The sequence below is a fragment of the Diutina rugosa genome (genome assembly GCF_008704595.1).
Source record: "Diutina rugosa strain CBS 613 chromosome Unknown scaffold21_size185207, whole genome shotgun sequence".
Lineage (NCBI taxonomy): Eukaryota > Fungi > Ascomycota > Pichiomycetes > Serinales > Debaryomycetaceae > Diutina > Diutina rugosa.
In genome coordinates, this window is record NW_022995209.1 from 104,580 (window position 1) to 123,803 (window position 19,224).

At 52.3% G+C, this 19,224-nt stretch overlaps 8 protein-coding genes across 8 annotated transcripts; 3 read left to right on the plus strand and 5 right to left on the minus strand. All coding sequences in view use genetic code 12, as the record gives it.

Annotated features, from left to right (window-relative positions):
- Window positions 1-16: 16 nt before the first annotated feature.
- ZDS1 (Zds1p) lies at window positions 17-4,645 on the minus strand (the record flags this gene model as incomplete). The annotated part of the gene is made up of 1 exon (XM_034158376.1): window positions 17-4,645. The coding sequence occupies one exon, from the start codon at window positions 4,643-4,645 to the stop codon at window positions 17-19; it is 4,629 nt and encodes a 1,542-aa protein (XP_034009823.1).
- Window positions 4,646-5,571: 926 nt separating this feature from the next.
- DIURU_005400 (uncharacterized protein) lies at window positions 5,572-6,885 on the minus strand (the record flags this gene model as incomplete). Its single annotated transcript, XM_034158379.1, has 1 exon — window positions 5,572-6,885. One exon carries the CDS (start codon window positions 6,883-6,885, stop codon window positions 5,572-5,574), a length of 1,314 nt encoding a protein of 437 aa, XP_034009824.1.
- Window positions 6,886-7,516: 631 nt separating this feature from the next.
- Window positions 7,517-9,463, minus strand: MPP10 (rRNA-processing protein; the record flags this gene model as incomplete). Its single annotated transcript, XM_034158380.1, has 1 exon — window positions 7,517-9,463. The coding sequence occupies one exon, from the start codon at window positions 9,461-9,463 to the stop codon at window positions 7,517-7,519; it is 1,947 nt and encodes a 648-aa protein (XP_034009825.1).
- A 99-nt stretch (window positions 9,464-9,562) lies between these two features.
- On the plus strand, window positions 9,563-10,240 carry DIURU_005402 (21S rRNA (uridine2791-2'-O) methyltransferase; the record flags this gene model as incomplete). The annotated part of the gene is made up of 1 exon (XM_034158381.1): window positions 9,563-10,240. The coding sequence occupies one exon, from the start codon at window positions 9,563-9,565 to the stop codon at window positions 10,238-10,240; it is 678 nt and encodes a 225-aa protein (XP_034009826.1).
- Window positions 10,241-10,600: 360 nt separating this feature from the next.
- DIURU_005403 (uncharacterized protein) lies at window positions 10,601-11,257 on the plus strand (the record flags this gene model as incomplete). Its single annotated transcript, XM_034158382.1, has 1 exon — window positions 10,601-11,257. The coding sequence occupies one exon, from the start codon at window positions 10,601-10,603 to the stop codon at window positions 11,255-11,257; it is 657 nt and encodes a 218-aa protein (XP_034009827.1).
- Window positions 11,258-11,596: 339 nt separating this feature from the next.
- PGA52 (Pga52p) lies at window positions 11,597-12,742 on the minus strand (the record flags this gene model as incomplete). Its single annotated transcript, XM_034158383.1, has 1 exon — window positions 11,597-12,742. One exon carries the CDS (start codon window positions 12,740-12,742, stop codon window positions 11,597-11,599), a length of 1,146 nt encoding a protein of 381 aa, XP_034009828.1.
- A 450-nt stretch (window positions 12,743-13,192) lies between these two features.
- Window positions 13,193-14,299, minus strand: DIURU_005405 (peptide-N4-(N-acetyl-beta-glucosaminyl)asparagine amidase; the record flags this gene model as incomplete). Its single annotated transcript, XM_034158384.1, has 1 exon — window positions 13,193-14,299. The coding sequence occupies one exon, from the start codon at window positions 14,297-14,299 to the stop codon at window positions 13,193-13,195; it is 1,107 nt and encodes a 368-aa protein (XP_034009829.1).
- A 1,495-nt stretch (window positions 14,300-15,794) lies between these two features.
- DIURU_005406 (E3 ubiquitin-protein ligase) lies at window positions 15,795-19,094 on the plus strand (the record flags this gene model as incomplete). The annotated part of the gene is made up of 1 exon (XM_034158385.1): window positions 15,795-19,094. One exon carries the CDS (start codon window positions 15,795-15,797, stop codon window positions 19,092-19,094), a length of 3,300 nt encoding a protein of 1,099 aa, XP_034009830.1.
- Between the last annotated feature and the right edge of the window lie 130 nt (window positions 19,095-19,224).

The window sequence follows — 19,224 nt, forward strand, 5'->3', positions numbered from 1 at the left end:
TATTTATAAATGTGTCTCACACCTCGATCAGCTCGGCCATGTCGTCCAAATCCAACGGGATCAGCTCCAGCTCGTCCTCGGCAAACGTGTCTTCCAACTCCAGTTCACCAAACAACTTCTCGTCGTCGTGATCCAGGTCGACGTCCAGCAGCATCTGCTGTTCCAAGTGCAATGTGTGGTCAACCAAGTTCAAGTAGGCGTACATGAAGTTCAGCAAAAGCACCTGTTCCCTTAACAGCCTCTTGGGGTTGGCAAGCTTCAAGTGCAGCAATCGGTAGATGGCACGTTCCACATGGACGGGGAACCGGTAGTCCAACATAACAAGAGTCAGGTGCAGCGGTGGTGGCAACGGGAACCCAAACGCACTATCGGTAAACTCGATCGGTTGATTGGCTTTGGAAGTACGCCGGATCTGTTTGCGGAGCTTCTCCTGAACTTCAAGTGTCAGCGCAAGCGGCTTCTCCTCTTCAACGGGAGTAGCAGCGTTGGAGGCGTTGGAGCCGGTACCAGCGTTTGAAGTAGTACCGGGAGTTACCGTAACAGTCGGAGCTGTACCAGTAGAGTCCTTCACTGCTCTCAGCTTAGGCTTAACCTGTTCTTCCTGAGTCGCCACCACGGGGTCGTACAAGTACTGTTGCGGCGAAGTGGGCGAGGTAACCGCACCGTCATCCATGCCAGTCTCTTCGTTCACCGCGGGGATAACGTCAACACCACCACTGTGGTAGTGAGGACGTGCTTCCAGCAGAGGAGTGCGCAGGTGTTGGCGCCTGTCCCCACCATCCAGCGACGCCGCCAGCGCCGCCAGGTCCAGCAGGTGTACCAGAGGGAACAGGTGGATCAGCGCCAGCGACCCACCCAGTGGTGTCGGTGGAGTGGGCTGTTGTTGTTGCTGTTGCTGTTGCTGTTGCTCCTTTTGTGCCGTAGCCTTGTTCTTCTTCTTGAAGAGCTTAGTGATCATGTTCTCCTTTGCCACCGGTGCCACCGGTGCTGGTTGTACGCTAACTCCTTGGTTCAGGTCTTGCAGCAGCTTGGTAGCGTCCAGTTCCTGGCTCACACGACGATGGCCAGTACTGGTGGAGGCATCCTCAGGGTTCAGCACCAGTCTCGGTACCTTGACGTTATCAGGCACGGGAGGTAAGTTCTGAGAGTCTACCAGCAGGGTCAGCACCAGTCGGTCACGGAGCCACGCCCACAGCTTCTTCTTCTTCAAACGTTTAGTGGGCAGTTTTGGCTCGCCACCAAGAATGCCAAACAGCTTCTTCTTCTTGAGTTTGGTCGGCGACGTCTGTGGCGTCAGCGTTTCAACGGGTGCCAGCAGGAGACCAATATTGTTGGAGGTACTGGCAGTAGTAGCGCTAGTAGAACTGTGGGCGCCAGTGCTTTGTACACTGTGAGCACCAGCACTGTGGACGCTGTGGCCGCTGTGGGTACTGGCATTGCTGTGGATACTAGCCTGAGGACGGTGGTTAGCACGATGGCTAGTGGTGGGGGGTGCTTGGACACTAGGAACATGGCCACCAGCAATGAACGCCAGCGAGGGAACCACGCCTTCTTCCAAAGTCGGCAGAGGCAACTCCTGCTTTTGGTCAGCATTCGCGTGGTGGTCAATTACCCGCTGAGGCTCGTCTTCACTCAGATGGTCGTCATCGGCGTCGTGGCCTTTATCAAGCAGATGAGGCACTTGTTGGTGGCGGTACTGCTTCGGCGGGTGCTGAAGGCGCACGGGTTCCTTCTGGGAGGGCTTAGAGTGCTGTACAGGTTGTTGCCTCTCTTTGGGGTACTCAACGGGACGCTGTTGCTGTTGCTGTTGTTGTTGGCGGCCTTGGTCGTGGAGGTGAGCTGAGCGACCGTAGCCGTCGCCAAGCTTACCTGGGACGACTACATCTTCATCCAGCAGCGAGTAGTCGTCGATGGCCACGGGTTCTTCCGCTCCGGGTTCGTCGTAGGATAACTCAAATGAGAAATCCAGCTCGTTGCCCTGAGAGTCGCCGCCACCAAACGTTTCCTGAGACAAGTTATTCGCCACATTGTTAGCCACGTTGTTCGCCGGTTGCTTCTTGGCACGAGTGCCGTCGTCTGACTTGGTAAGCAGCTCCTTGAACTCGTTAATCTCCAGCCGTAATAAGTCGAGGTTCTGGGAAAGCTGCGCCGTACGCGGGTGAGACGAGTACTGCTGCTGCTGCTGCTGCTGCTGTTGATGTAGTTGGCCACGGCGCTGTTGTTGTGGCTGATAATGCTGAGGTTTCTGACCGTGTTGTTGGGTAGCCAGCGGCGGCGACGACCCGTAGCCCTGGCCCGGAGGTCCCTGAGGGTAGGGTCCTGAAACCTGACTGTTGGCAATCGGCTGCGCCTTAGACCGCGCGTGGTGTCGCTGCTGGGGGGCCTGCTGAGACTGAGGTCCTGGGTATCCTTGCTGGTGACCTTGCGGTCCCTGGTGGGGTCCTTGGCGATGATGATGCTTAGGCGCTGGCTGAGGACCCGGGTACGGGCCCAGTTGTTGGCGGCGCTGGTAGCCCTGGTGGTAGTTCGGCTGCTGCTGCTGCTGCTGCCCTGGGACGCCATGAGGCTGTTGTTTCTTATGCTGTTGAGGGGGGTATCCGCGTTGTTGAGGTTGAGGTTGGGGCTGTTGTTGATGCTGAGGCCAGCCACCGCTTTGGGCACCAGGCGCCGCTTGAGGGTACGGTCCCGCTTGGCGTGCTGCTTGACGCGGCTGGTGCTTGCGATGAGAGGCGCTGGCAATGGCGCCGACGGCGCCAGGGATATTCTGGTGCCCCCGAGGGTCCGGCTGTTGCTGTTGATGCGGCTGGGTATGCGGCTGTTGTTGATGCTGAGGAGGCGCCTGCCGTTGCTGTTGCGCGGGCGGCTGTTGATGCTGCGGCAGAGGACGCCGTTGTTGCTGGGGCTGAGGCTGAGGCTGGCTTTTGCTGTCACTAACAGCTCCATTCTTGGGCTCGTTAGGGTTACGGTAGCTGAACAAAAGGGTCAGGTCACGGTTGCGGCGACGCTGCTCGTGTTGTTGAGGCGTCGTAGGCGCCTGCTGTGCTTGCGCTTGTGCTTGTTTCGCTTGTTTCGCTTGTTTGGAGCCAATCTTAGCGCTGCCCAAGAAGTTATTGCGGAGTTCCTGAAGCTTACCTCCCAGCTTATTCAGTGGGGGAGTTTGCGGCGTTTGCACAGTGGAAGCAGGAGCGAGCTTATCGCCTCCCGGGTGGCGGTAGTTGGTACGCCGCGCCCGTTTAAGCAGGAACGTATCCCTCAGCGGGCCATCCTTACGAGGAGTAGAGGTAGCAGCGATTTCGTTCTCATCGACGACAATTTCGGGGCCACTAATCTCGTCATCCAAACCTTCAGGCACCGAGTCAACATCAGGACTGATACGAGCAGGGACGATGATCTTACTGTGGCGCTGACTCTTACGGCGACGAATGCCATCAGTTGGCGGGTCACGCAAATCGCGCTCCACCGACTCTCTTTCGCGAGCTAATTGCAGCTGTTGGAACTGCATTTGGAGGCGTTGTTGGAGTAATAACGTCGTCAGCATCGGGGATGAAATCAGCAGCAGCGAGCGGTCACCGGCGCCGTCGCCGTCGTCCAGGTCGTTATCGCTGAACCAGTCCTCGTCGCTATCGTACTCAACACTGACCACCGAGAGACGGTTGCTCAGCGCCATTTCGTCCATTGCTAGCCGCTCAACATCGGTATAGCCGATACTCAGCGTCGAAAGAGTACGGGCAAAAGTGGCGGCGTCGGTGCCGTCCATGCCGGCGATCTTCAGCAACTTCTCGAGTTCCAGCGTCAAGTCTCTTAACAGCACGTTCAGGTAGCGGTGGCTATCGTGTTTCAGCAGCGTCAGCCGATTGCGGTGGATCAGCCCCAGCCGCCCCACCAGCGCCAGCCGGCCTATCAGCGCCAGCAGCGCCAGTCTCGACAAGTCGTCGCCGTCAGTGGTGGCGCCGCCGCCTAGCAGTTGCGGCAGCAGCAGCAGCGGGTCGCCGATTTGGCGTTGGAGCTCGTCTACTTGATGGCGGACGTGGGAACGGAACTGTTCCGGGTCGATTTCCGGGTGGGCCAGCGCCGGCACCCAGAGTAAACGCAGCGGGTTCTCGATGATATCAACGGAATCGTCAGCATCGTAGAATTGTTCGTCCTTAGTGGGCAGAGTGGGGGCCACCAGCAGCGGCGGTGAAAGCGTCACCAGCGGCGCCGAGGACAGCGCTGGTGCTGATTGCAGTACCTGGGGCTGCCTTTGGGGCGAGGGTTGTTTCCAGTGAGGCGGCGACCGTCCTGGGGAGCGTCCCGGCGAGTCAGGGGTGCCCCAAGTGAACTCGTTATCGGCGTCGTCGTCGTCCCAATCGGCCCCCTGAGCCAATAGCTGGGGCAGCGGTTCGTCAAATTGGGCTTTCAAATTGTGGATATCGATATCGTCCATCGGGACATCGGGGTTATAGTCCATCATGTGGCCAAGCAGCAACCGCTTGAGCGCCGCGACCATCTTCTTTTCCTGCTCGATGTTGGCGACCGCCAGCTCGTAGTTCAGCTTTAGCAGCAGCGCCAGCACGTTTGAAGTGGTCAGCACCGCCAGGCGGTCGGGGGAGAGCGAGTGGGCAGGGTCCCCCGGCTCCATCGACCCGTGTTTGCGGTACACCATTTAGCAGCAGAGTTGCGTGCTGTTGTTTTGATGAAAGGAGGTGTACTTTAAAAGGTGGGATCGCAGCGGGGCAGGCAGGATTGGGTTTGGGAGGGTGTGGTCGGGGGGTGGTTGGTTGTTTACCCTGGAGGTTTTGTCAGCTTCTCTGATCTGAACGATTGAAATTGTTCGCGGGTGGCCTCTTCGGTTATATGCAGGTGGTGCGACCTCGAAAAGAAAATTAGCCACGAAATCATAGCGACAACAGAGATTAATTTGAGAAAATAGTATTGGGATATGTTTATGATTATCACTAATGTGTAGAGTGTTTGGTTGTGGTGAGACTGGTATAGTTTTATTTGCTGTTTCATCGATAATTTCATAGTTCTTTCGTAGTTAACTGCGAATCGGTGAGGCAAGCGACCGCCCCTGATTTTACGCGTAGCGCCACGGCACCACTACTTAAGCTAGAGAAGTGGGGATCCTAACACAAAAACGAATGCAACGTGAAAGTGAAGAAATCAACCTATAAATGGTGTGATTATAACTTTGGATATCGTGAATTAATACTTCAACTGGAAAAATTGCCACTGTTGTTAAGGGTTAAGGGGTACACATTATCTGTTGAGGCCATCGCTCAAAGACGCGCGTGTTGACGTGTCGCGGTCGACGTGTCAGTCAAGCGAGCACAGGCAGCACTGGTAGCGCTGCACCGCGCGCGGGCGAGCAAATTTAGGGGTAGCGAATTTCTCGCGGTGGGACAAAATCACCCGTGCCGCAAATATGACACATTTCTAGAGCGTTAACCTTATCCGGGCAATAATCGTTTATTAGGAGGAAATGAGGGTTAAATTCATCGGGCTTTGTAGGCCAGTTGCAAATGATTGCGAGCCCCGTAAAGGTGCGCGTCTTCGGTAACCATTTGGTAGATAGAGAGAGAGCCCCAATTACACTATGGGGATATTGAACCAACTGCGGTACTGCCAGAGCCACACAAGATTGTCAATGTTATTATAGCCGAGTCGGGCGGCGTACAACGCAATGAACGCAGCCACAAGGAAGTACCCGGCATCGGTAAACTGTGATTTGCGATGAGCCGTCATCACCGAAGTAATTGAGGGTGACACCGTATCGGTCGTTTGTGGTTTGGTGGCATCCTCGTCATCGTCAGTAGTTTTCGTTTGTTTCGTGGATGACGATGGTGACAGCGCTGTTTGTGGTGTAGTTGGCTCAGCTTTGACTTTCGGTTTGAGTGGTTGTGACAGTCCCTGTAGCGGTTCTTCATCGGCTTCTCGAGATCTCGGTGGGGAAGGGGTGTTCACAATAGTCTGCTCTTCTTGTGTAGGCGGCTCTGGTTCAGCATTTTGGGTGGTGGGCTTGGATTCAGTCTCCTCTCTTTGGGTAGTAGCCTTTGATTCAGCTTTTGTTTTCGGGGTCAGCTCGGATTTAATGGACTCTTCTCTCTTCGGTTTCGTCTCACTAGATTCTCTGGATTTAGACTTAGCCACATTAGAATCACTGGTATCGGGCTTCGTCTCACTGGGATCACTGCTTTTGGGCTTAGTCTCATGTGATTCTCTCGTTGTTGATTGCAGCTCGTTGTCGGTAGCAGGGGTGTGTACGACAGAACTCAGTCGGCTGTGTTCGGCACCAATTGACGACGGCAGGATGTTACGAGACGCCAGCGTCTCTGTGCCGTTAGTCGGGTCCGAGTTGCGTCGCGGACGACTCATGGGCTCCGTAATCACCCGTCGAGCCACACGAAGCCCCTCGCTTTTTGTTCTTTGGATCTCCAGATCCATCTGGTGGAAAAGGTGTGAAAGCTCATCGTATTGGTGTAATTCGGGATCAACCTCAGTACCAGAGGTATACCGAGATGCAGGAGTATATCTGACATCGGGTATCAGCACTGGTTCCACTGAAATCGGCTCAGTCGTCGTCTGTCTCAGTTTAGGCAATGGACGACTATAGCCATACAGCGACGACTCAGGGGGTCTCACCACTCGTGGGACGGGATTGCTAGCACCATTACTCCCTCTAGTAAACGATACCAGTGGCGGTGGACGCGGTACTGGGCGTGTCAGCCTCGACACTTCTGGAATATAGGTAGTAGTAGTAGCCAGTGGTGGTGGTGCCACTCGCGGGGCCGGTCTCGGGGGTTCCCACTCGGTACGTGTCTCCTTGCCTTGCCAGAGGGCCTGGAACTCGGGCGTAAGCCGTACACGACGCTTGACTCTGAGGGTTTGCGACTGTCGCTCCATGGCGTTGGTGACGGGTACAGACGCGTGGCTATTAAATGCGACCGCGTTGGTTACACCGTGAAGTCAGTGTAGCCATCAGTACACAAAGGATTAGTCAATTAATATGGTTATATTTCAGTCATGTTTGATTTTTGGCATAAACTGGCATGATTTGGAGGGATCTTGGTGGAAGGTGATCAATCTGTGTAATTCTCAATATTTGGAAATTAATGCGATCAAGCGATTTAATGAGAAATATCATCGCATCCAACAATATGTGGTATCAATGTTTCGAGTTCGAGTTTTGAGCATACGTAAACAATTAATGTAATACTCAATTGATCGTGTTGAAGATACCAAGGGATCATGAAGCTGGTGTAGTCAATAGTTCCACATAATTGTACCATGTTGTACTCATTGCACCTTCATGCCAACGGTTTAACACCAAAAGAAAACCATGACAGTATCAAACGAAAGACAATTTTACCTTGGAACAACTAATATGAGAGACATCAAAGTGACTCCAAAGTGGAACGACTACGATATGGGACAAATTTGAAAGGTACAATTATCGGTATAATCACGTTATGCTTTTAATGTATTATCGTATCTATAACCCGACCGGGGAATCGTTAAAAAATCTCGTCACGCCCTACATCTTCAAGTGGCTGGCCCGCGCCAGGCCCCCATCCTTCTTCAAGTTACCCTTGACGTCACGCAACTCACCTTTATCGCCGATGACGGTGACGTTACCCTTGGCGAGGGTATCGATGACGTCACTCTTCTTCGCCCGCTTGGGTGCTCTCCCTTCAGCCACCGCCTGTTTCTGTTGTTGTTGCTGTACCAGTTGTCTCTCGTTGAACTGCTTCGCCCGCTTCCGCTTGGCTGCCCGTCTGAGTCTCTGTTTCTCTTCGCGAGTCAATTCCTCCTTAGAGTAGGTAAGACCCGACTTAAGCTGGACTTCCAGACGACCCAAGGCACCGTTGGCCTTAACCCTATCGTCACCAACTTTGTAAACTTCTTGAGGAGCCAAGGTAGCTGCCAGCGACACGTGCAACGGCTGCGAGTCCTCGGTGTTAATGGAAGCGGCATTATCCAGCACCGCAATCTCAATCTGCTTGAATTGATGAGGTTTAGGCACGAAATGAGCCAGACAAAGGGTATCGAGCTTATGGCACACCAGCGTGAAAAGATCCAGGATCTCGTCGTGTTGTTGTTTGACTTGTTCACTGATTTCCTCTTCACCTTGAGGCTTGGTGTAGTCGTCCTCATAAATCTCCGCTAAGGATTTGGTCAGCTTTTCCCCACTTAAGTCGAATTTCTGTTTCTTATGGAACAGAGCCACGTCGGAAATGAACCGTTTGGGTAAGTCGTCGAACTCACTATTGGCGATGCGCCGTCTAATGATGTCTTCAAGCAGTTCCGTGACTTCTTCAGTGATTACCGGTACGGGCTTAGCTGTACGTTCAAACTCTAATTCCTGGGTGTCTCTATCAGAAACCAACGAGTCCATGGGCCGCTCCTTAGCAGACACTTCCCCCTTCATCGTCCATTTCTTATCAGCCACAAGCTCAGCCTCAAGCTTTTCGATTTCCCGTTGGAGCTCGCGTTGTTTCTTCTCAAAACTAGAAAGCTTTTCTTCAGGTTCGTCGTCGTCATTCCCAGCTTGTTGGTCTTCCTCTTCTTCATCGTCGTCAGCAAACAAATCAAGACGAGCCCCCTCAACGGCAGCGTCATAATCGTCTTCATCAAGGTCTTCGTAATCCTTGACTTCATCGGATTTACTAGTAGCCTTGTCTGTCAGCTTTACAGTGCTTACTTTACCCTTAGCGTCGAAGAAGTCATCATAGTAGTCCATGCCGTCGTCGGAGCCGTCGTCAATGTCGCCAAACATATCGATTTCCTCATCGTCATTGTCGTCATCTAAGGCACCGTCGTTGTGTTCGAGAGCAAGCACTTGCTTGTTGTATTCATCGATATCGAAGAAACCGTCGTTTAAGCCGAACTTGTCTTCAGTGATCTCCTTCACCTCCCGTTGAGGTTTGGGCTTGTCTTCAACATCAGCATCTTCCTCAGCATCTTCTTGTTCCTCGTCTTCGAGTTCTCCTACTTCTTCTTCCTCGAGGTCTTCTTCTTCATCTTCGAGTTCACCGGCTTCCTCGTCTTCCTCGGGCTCCAGGCCATCAGGAAGGTCTTCTTCAGCAGAGACAAACCCTTCAAAGTCGTCTTCTTCGCTAGAGGCGCCAGCTTCGTCGGCAACTTGGTCACCAAGGGCGGTCTCCTCATCATCTTCATCTTCGTCTTCTTCATCCTCCTCCTCCTCAGAGTCACCCTCGGCGTTGTCCAAGTGGTAGCGGTCACGGAGATCGGCCACATTGCCAAGCAACTGCAGCCCTGCCCCTTCAACCACCATCTTCAGCTGGCCAAACACTTGCGAGGCATCGAGGCCATCGACGTAGATCTCATCCAACACCGAGAATTTGGGCGCGAGCGGATCCAAGTACCGCTTGGCAAGCTCGCTGAACGGATTGGTGTCCTGGCCAAGCAACGAGAACACCGTGTCGGGCAGATCACGGAGGGTTTCAAACACTTGGGACATACCTAGCGATGAGATGAGGTCGCACCCTCATTGATACCACTGGTGGTTATATGCACTACCATCCACTAGATAGACTCCACAATATCTTAGCAGTTGTCGATGAGATCATGGCTCCGGTTCAAGTCTAATTCTTCAGGGAGATGGCTTCAACGACAGGTTAACGATGTCCACTCAAAACAGGCCAAACACGAGAATTACCGCCTGCGAGCGGCGTATAAGCTCCACGAGCTAGATGATAAGTTCCGCTTATTTACTGGCAATACTCATGGTGTGGTTGATTTGGGTTTTGCTCCAGGTGCTTGGACACAAGTGGCGTTGGAGCGGCTAAAGAAGAAGCGGGCTACCTCGGCTTCAGTGTTGGGAGTGGACCTTATCACCTGTCAGCCGCCCCAGGGAGCTCATTTTATTACGGGAGATATCCTTAGTCGAACCACTCATCAACAGATTATGGATTTCTTTGGTGATAAGCGAGTTGACGTGGTCATGAGCGATATGATGGCCAATACTCTGGGGATTAAAGATAACGATCATTACGCCAGTATGGACTTGTGTCACGGAGCAATGCTTTTGCTGCTAGCAGTATTAGCTCCTGGAGGCTCTATGGTGATGAAATACTATACGGGAAAGGAAGAACAGGATCTTGTGGCTAAAATGCAGGCGATGTTTGCCAAAGTGTACCGGTTTAAACCACAAGCGTGTCGTAATGAAAGTCGGGAATCGTATATTATTGGCCAACGAAGAAAGCAGGGGGTCGCCGTGGACGATGTCTTCAACTAATACCTAATCCATCAGTTACCGATATATTAACTAGCCTGGTACTGTCCTTGAAGGAATTGATTCCTATCAAACTATTCCATGGACTGACTGAATTCTTGTAAATAAAGAAGGAATACAATGAAATAGATGCATGCTCCATTTTGTTGCTTGCTAAGCTCACACATATGGTTGTACTCCTCTGGTCATACAAATATATCATCTTTCATCAATATCAGCAAATTCAAGGTTCGAGTCGAGTATCAAATAAATAGAAACACTTTTGTATTCTGATTTGTGATGGATGTTTAATGATTAACATCTGCAATTGCAAAATGTTAGTTTCGACTAGTTTCTCATTATAAGTTAGTCGTCTCGCTCACTATGTACAAGCGACATCCGGCGCTCACCAACCCTGGACGGTGGGTCAGGGGACCGAAGAAGCATCATCCAGATACCTATATCACTCCTCCTTATGACATTGTTAATAATCCATTTGCTCAGGTGCTCCAGGAGACGAGGTCTGACTGTGCTGGCGGTCGCCTCCCCATCGGAGTGATGACGAGACTTACGGTGGACCCGGGCCCGCCACCAACAATTGTGCCGCTTCTAAGACCTTTACTGCATGCCATATACTACTACCCACTGAGTTATATCCTCAGTAACCGTCAGTTCGTTGGAAGTAAGCAAAAACGTGGTGGTCAATTTGTCCCCCGAAAATGGACTCATCATAACGCCAGTGTCATGAGTAAGATGAAGAATATCCAGTTCTGTGATGATATCATTGATAAAATTGACCGGTTTAAGTTTGAGGAGATGTTAAAGGTGTTGGAGCAGGACTCTAACGAAGAAGGGGGATCGAAGGTTACGGTGACCGATTCGGGACCGTTAATCGAGTATGATGGTAACGGAGAGGCTACCATTAATTTAAAGGAAGTTTATCCTGAATATTCTGGAGTGCAGAAGATTCCATTAGCCGCTAGTGGTCCTATTTTTGCCTACCTCAACTGGCTCCAACCAATGAAGCCAACTAAGGGATAATTTGAATCATCAAGACAAAGATATAAGGCAATCGTTCAAGACTAACTGATGAATAAATTCGAACGGGTATTGCTGATGGTTTGATGATGTGTTTTCAGTATCGAGTGTTAAGGACTAATGAGTGCACCGGCTACATCCTCCACACCCTGAATAGTGGATCAAGTGATCCTCCAATCAATGATCTCAACCAAGTGATAATTCAATGTGGCATTGTAATATTTTTCATTGAAGCGCTCAATATCAAACAATACAGTTTATGTCAAAGTGCAATAACCAAAGTTTAATTCAATCATGACTTTATTTCGTAAATACAAACTATATAATCACCACTTCCCGCAATTACAAGAACCACGCCACCATGGCGGCGACGACGGCGGCGACCTTACTGCCCAGCACGTCAAGCGAAGCGGCAGCGCCCTTCTTCGTCGACTGGTCCTTGCCGGGGGCCTGGCTCAAGTCGCTGGTAGCAACCTTACCCGAGTCCTTAACCCACTTGTTGACGTCGGCGGCCTTAATGGTGTCGTTGAAGGTGATCTTGTCGTGCATGAAAACCACGGCGTTGCTCTTCTCGTCGAAGTAGACACCACCAAGCATTCTCCCCGACGTCTTCCGGTCGATGTAGCCGTCAATGACACGGCCAGATTCAATATCGTCGGTTTGCTGGTAGTCGTGGATGGTGGAGACCAACTTACCCGAGTCGGTGGAGTTCATCACTTCGAAGATATCGAACTCACCGCAGCCCAGTCTCCAGCACGAGCAGTTGACGTAGGTGGCGTTGGTCTGGTATTGCGAGGTTCTGGGAATCTGAGCGTTAAGCAACCAGATGGCAGGCATGTTGAAATTGGGGACGGAGTCACTGCTGCCGTCGTTGTCAGTGGGCATTTCAAATTCAAACAAGAACATCTTGATAGCATTGCTAAACCCGTGGTAGGCGGGGATGCCCTTTCTGTAGACGCCACAGTCGCCATCGACCCCCAGGTCACCACACTTAGTCAGCGAGAAGATGACGTATTCCTGGTTCAGTTTAATCAAAGTGTTTTGGCCCAACACGGTAGGTTCATCGGCTTTAGAAATACCATCGGAACCAGCATAAGTCAACGCCTTACCGAGACATTTGGAGTCCTTACCGGCGGTAGTCAAGAAAGTAGCGTTTTTAGCCAGGGTGCCGTCATAGCTCAGCACTTTGGTCCAGTCACTCAGGCTCGAGTCGTCTTTGGCAAAGTTGTCGGAGGTGTAGAAGGCGAAATTGTGTAAGATCAACGGACCACGGAAATGCACCAGGACTTCTCCGTTCAAGGGAGCCAGGGGACCGGAAAACGTCACCGGTTTGCCTGCTTCACACAGACACTGGTCCAGATCGGGGTTGTTAAGAGCGGCCACGGGGGTATAGGAACCGTCAAAACCAAAGTTCTCAAATTGGAGCACCAGCAACGAGTTGGCGGCGTAGGCGGCGGCGGCACAGGCCAACACCGAGAGCTTCATCATGTTTCGGAAAAGGTTTCAGAAGGTGTTTCAGAAAAGGTTTCAGAAAGTGTTTCTTAAGAAGACTTTTCGAAATTGGGGAGGGGATAAACGCGGGTATGGAGGCGGTGCTAGGGTAGACTTTTCGGCCGAGAGCCCGGGTACGGTTTTCTCCTGCAGGCAGTCTCGAAACAAAACCACTCGACTTTTTGGTAAATTTTCATAACCTGCGCGAATATCACAAAACGTCTGTTTTTAGAATAACAAGGGGGGCTGAGACACGGGGGGTACCAAGCGACGCCGACGCCGACACGAACACAGAAACATCAGACTGGCGCCAGTCATAGTTAGACGTTAGTTTTGCGTGTTGACGATGCCTAGCGGCATCGTCAGGGGGAGTTGTAGGTCCGAGGCTATATTTGGTAGTGGCTCGATTGGGCTAAGTTACCAACAGTTGCCCCCTGCAGCGTGACGTCACTGCGGGCCGGACTCGCCGCGAGCGCGAGTCCACTCGGCACTGCCCAGCTGTCTCCCGGCGGGCGCGGAGCCGGCGCTCGCACTCGGCGGCGCTGTCGATGCTGATGGCGCCAGCGCTGCGCCCGCCGCCGCCTGTGCGACCAGGCGCAACTCGCGATTATACGGGACAAGGTAATCATAGTAGAAATTGATGGCAGTCTGCGGTTTCCCCGACATCAGATAAGCGTCAATAAGCTTATACTTAGCAAAGTATTTGATCCCGTCACTAACTTCTTTGGGGGAGTCGACAATCTCCTTTTGAGGGATCTGTTTTGTGGCGTCGATATACTTTGGCAGCAAATCGATACAGTAATCAGTACCAAAACCAAGGACGTAGCTCATAGCTTTGCCCCAGTTTTGCCAATATAACAGTGGTTGGTCCCACGCTGCTTCACAAGGGTCTAAATGAACCCAGCGCCGCAAGTGGTCGCTGTAATACTCGCACCACACATGGTCCTCTTGGTTCCACACATAGCGGACCTTCAGCGGGTCGTCAAGAAGCGCAACCAAGATGAGGACAAAGCAGTCGACCCACTCGCCACAGCGACCTCGTCTCGTTTTAAGTAAGGAGATAGGGTTGCGGATACGAGGGAACTCCACATCGATTTGGCAATGTTGACATTTATAGGTTTCGATGGCGCCGATTTCGTCCGGGTTGGGCGCGTTTGCGGGGAAAGGGCGCCCTCCCGTCGCCACCATATTGTCGCCCTCGCCGTGGCACTGGGGGCACGGCGGCTTATTCACCCAGGTGAAGAAATGGTTTTTGAAATAGTCGAGCAATTCCAACACCACCAAATCGGTATACCCGAGTTTATTGTCGTTATTCAGTGATTCTCGGGCGTCGACGCCGGCGTAGATGGCGCCCAAGTCGATGGCGTCGAGCGCCCGCTCGCGCCCGGCGCTGGCACTGTACTTGTCCATCGTTCTCGATAGCGAGGCCACCACGCGGAGAAATCGCTGAGTACGAGGTCCCGTGGCCTTCAACGGTTGGCTCATCACTTCCTGGGCGTGGCTGAGCCACTGGGAAGCGTAGAGCGTCTGTAATTGGCGGGCATACTCGTCCATTAGATGGTGGTATCTAAGTGAGGGCGCCGCGGTGGGGCGCGAAAAGCGGGGCGCCCGTCGCTCTGCGACGCCGCCATCACGCCACCACCGTTTCACACTCTACAATCAATCATCTGGTCAATAGTGATTAATTAAATACACATCTACAGACAAATCTCTCTTTTTCTTTCTGACTAATGTACAGGGTTGTGTATTATCATGATTAAGCGGATTGAGGCTTGGCGACACCTTGTTGGAAGCCGTTCTTGAATCTTCTCGAGACGTGCTTCAAGTAGGCCATTCTCCCGGTACCGGTGGTTCTCCGTCTCTTGGCCTTGGTGCACCAGTTGTACGATCTGATCTTGGCCGCGGGGTAGCCACACGAAGCGCAGGTCTTCTTTTGGCAGTGGAACGAGCGCTTGCCGCATCTCTTGCACAAAGTGTGAGACTTGTTGTGTCTCTTACCCATAGAAGGAGTACCCTCTAAATCGTTAGTATTGGTCCAAAAGGAAGGAGAAAGTTTGCCCACAGAGTGTATCTCTCTTGGAATGGCCCTACCTCATCGGGGATGGAAGGGACCGGTCATGGGACACATGGAAATGACACTGGGGGGATCAAACAGCGTGGCGGCGACGCTGGGCACTGGATACGTACTACCCATTTTTGATGTCTATAGTATGGAAGAAGAGGTGAGAAAATTCGTAGTGGAAAATTGGCGAGCCGGGCGCGCGTGCGTCGATGACCGCCGTCACGTGAATAGGGCTATAACCCTAGACACACCAAACAGTGCGAGCCCCACACCAGAGCCGCCCATGACCAGGCTGTGACTAACCTATCAATCTAGCATACCGTAAATCACTCTTTTCTACCTACATTATTTGCTGTTACTCCTGTTTTGTGCTATAATCGTCTTCACCCCTTCTTCTCCTTCGCACCCCCTTATCCTTTTTAAGGTTTTTTTTGTTCCGTTCTCATTCTGAAAGATTCCATCACGTGACCTTAGCCACCAAAACCGTCACACAGCAATTACCCACTGCCCTCCTCCCCGCCTCACTGGCCACCGTTAATAGCCCGTCTTAATCATGATTGTTCGTCTATCGTGGTCAAGTGCCCTGTGCTCCAAGGCTGTGATAATGATTATCACAGTGTATTCAGCCTCCTACAACTCTAACCAGAAACTCACATTTAAAACCTTACCAGTTTACCAACCTTTACCTACACAACCATTCAAGGCACCACACGTTTAGTGAGTTTCATCACGCTTAGCTGTGGTCACTGTCGTGGTAGTCGGGGGACGTTCTCTCCTGCACACAGTCATCTCGGAATCTCACAAGTATAGCGCCTCTACCCTCTCCTAACTAACCAACCGTCCCCTACCACAACCCCCCTTGCTGCTTGAATAGTATTGACGATGGACGTGTGCCGCATCTGTCGCGTCGAGGGCTCCGACGCCCAGCCGTTGCTACATCCGTGCAAGTGCCGCGGGCTGATCCGCTACATCCACCAGGAGTGTCTCATGGAGTGGCTCAAACACGCCAATAAGCTGACGGAGAAGTGTGATATCTGTGACACCCCCTACCGCTTCGAAACAATATACGATCCCAATATGCCGCTGACGATTCCCACCCGGCTTTTGGTCGATAAAATCGTTTCCGTCATATCGCTGGGATTGAAGCAGACGCTCTCGCTAACGCTATACGTGGTGGGGCTTACCATCCAAGTACCGTTGTTTTGGATGGCGACGATGCGACTCTATACCTACGCCATTGACGGCCGATTGCCCGGTGCCGGTCCCTCATGGCAGTATGTGGTGTTCGGCGGTATTTACCCGCTGTGGCAACAGCGAGTGCTAGCATTACTTAGCCATAGCCTTGTCCAAGGGCTCGCATGGGTGATTTCCACGATTGCGGTGACGTTTGCCATGTTTATCGAACACGATTGGATCGCGAGAGATGAAGGGTTTTACCGGCTATTAATCAAACGATTGGGCAAAGAACTGCGCCAACTGTTGATGGAGACTGTGCTTGAAAAGATCCAGGGCGCCGTCGCCGCGGGACCGGAGCGGGAACCGCCCGAACAGCGTATCGCCCGTATGGCCGATATGTTGAACAACTTCGATAACGCCGTGGGCGATAATGGTTTCCAACAAGAACTCAGACAATTCATGCAGGACCACCACTGGGACGATGCCCCCGGTGGCGAAAACATCAATAACCGCTTTAATGACGATATGGACATTGACCACGACGCCAGCGATAATGACGCCGATGACGATGACAATGATGACGACGACAATGACGTCATGGCTAACGCCGCCGCCGCCGCTGCTGGTGCCGAAATTGGAGGAGATTTGGCCGGTTTACCATTGGATGATGACGATATTGTCCCCCCCAACGGCGTAGCGGAATTCCTCCAACTTTTCGGACTTACCCTCGACTATACCGCCCCCTTAGTAGTGTTGGCCATCTGCGACATCGTCATTTTCTTGAACCTTTTGTTGTTATACTTGGCACCTCACTTAATTGGGAATGTGGTGGCTAAAGTATTTCAAGTGATTTTGGGGCAAATCATCCCCAGATTACCACAAATCCTGTTATCGTGGGTACCCCAATTGACTTGGAAATGGAATAGTGCTACCGGCTTAACCATCAAGCAGTGTATCACTCAATTCTACCAATTTATCCTCCATCAATTTGTCCAACCAATTAAGGCTATAATAATTGGGTCTGATCAACCGCCACTGGTAGTGCAACGAGTATTAGTGGTAGGACTCGGCTATGCCCTCGTCTTTGTGGTGGTGGCTCGGCTTATGGACGGTTTAATCAGGGGTAAAAAACCTGTTAGAGGCACTGCCCGCAAGGTCTACCTGGTCTATTTCGAGGTGATGATCACTATCAAAGTTTTCCTCGTGTTTGCCATGGAAATCTTTGTGTTTGCCGTCTACTGTGGCTTCCTTTTGGATGTATGTGCCGCCCCTCTTTTCCTTAAGGAAGTGTGGAACCCTGACACCTACGGTATGCGTATGCTCGCTACCATGGGCGCTTGGCGCATCGGCAAACACCCGATTTCGAGAGTGGCGATGTACTGGTTCTTTGGGACACTGTACATGTTGTTCTTTGCCCATTTCGTCGGTATGACCCGCAACCACATCTTACGTCCTGGTACTCTCTATTTCTTGAGACTGCCTGATGACCCTAACGTGCGGCTCATCCACGACGTCATTAAGCGTCCTTTCTGGTTCCAGGTGCTGAGAGTATGGCTTTCCATCAAGTACTATCTGGTGTTCATTATTGCCGGTATTGGCGGCGTCACCTGGGGTCTCCGTTACTTGCTTTACACTCCTGGTAAACCGCAAGTGATTTTGCCCACTAACCTGATTGGTTTCATCACTGCGGTGCTGGCCATTCTCTTAGGGTTTGTCCTCCTGCTGCCGGAGTTCCACTCATGTTTTCACCGCTGGCACTTGTGGTACTGGCGCCAGGCGTTTGCCCTTGGCTGCCACCGGTTACGCCTTAGCCACTATATCCTTGGTAAGCCCGTGGCGGCCGAGAGAGGCCGTGTCGTCTACCGCAACGCATGGGCTCAAATCAGCGATGCTCGTCCTGATTATAGTGACCCTGTCACATATGGCGAATCCCAACGTCGTTTCAGCGCTGACCCTAGTTTACAAGCATGCTTTGTCCCCGACGGTACCTATTTGCGGGTACCCGCAAACGACGCTGTACTGAGACGGTTCCTTAAGAAATTGTTCTGTGACGTTACTAAGGACGATAAGCTCTTAGGACCAGCTCAACCGGCTAATATTGGCGTGCTTGAGAGCGGGGCTGACTACTGGACCACTGAGGACGAAACTACCGAAGCGGTAAACAACTACGATGTGGTCTACTGTCCTCCTAACCTCAAATTGCGGTGGATGGGTCTCTTGGGTATCCTCTGGATGTTCTGCTGCGTGCTTGTAATCCTGATTACCTTCACCGCATTACTCGTTGGCCGTCCGTTTGTCCATCTCGCCACCGTGGTATTCTTCCTGTGGCTGCCGTCTCAGCCAGATTGGCGTCTTGCCGACTGGGGTTCTCTCGTGTGTGGTCTCTGGATCCTCGCTACCGTACTTAGACGCTACGACGACCACGTACAACGCCAACAATTACGCCAACAAAGAGGAGAAGAAGACAATGGCGAAGAAGGAGTTAATAACGGAGCTAACGAAGTCGCCCAAGAAGCGCGAGCCATTGAGGTGGAGAATATGGTCAACGTCGCCATCCTCGTCGCCGTGGGCATTTTGGCCCTGTTCGCGTGGGTGGTGTGGGTGTTGTCCGCCCACTTGCTCTGCGTCGACCACCCGTTGCTCATGGCGCTGGCGCCAGGGACATCGGTGATCCTGCTGTACTCGCAGTTGATGGAGCAGCTGGAGCGGGTGGGGCTCAAGATGGTGGCGATCACGCCCTTGCTGGTGCTAATTCACGTGATGTTGATGCCATTCACCATCATCCCCTTCATTAAAGTGCTCGCTCGGCTCCACGAGGTGGTGGGGTTAATCAACCGCCCCGGCCCCGTGTGGCGCCGCGCCGTCGACATCACCCGCCTCAACGTGGTCGCGCTCAACATTGCCATGGTGCACGTCCCCGCCGTGCTTTTGCTGATGGTGCTCGTGGCCACGGGCCAGTTCTCAACGCTGGTGTACGTGTGGCTGGGCAGTCTTGCCATCTTCATGATGACGAAGCTTTCCATCAAGTTGATGAGATTCTACGCTCTGGTCGACCGCCTGGTGCGTAACGAGAAGTACGTTAGGGGACGGGCGATCCAAAATGTCGATTGAGCGGTATATTCGGGGTATGCCGACACTCGCCCCCCAATTACTCATGACCGGGGTTTGGCGTGTTTACGAAGATAAGCCGTGACTAATGGTCCTAATTGATGTGAAATGACCCATTGTTGTCAGGCTTCAC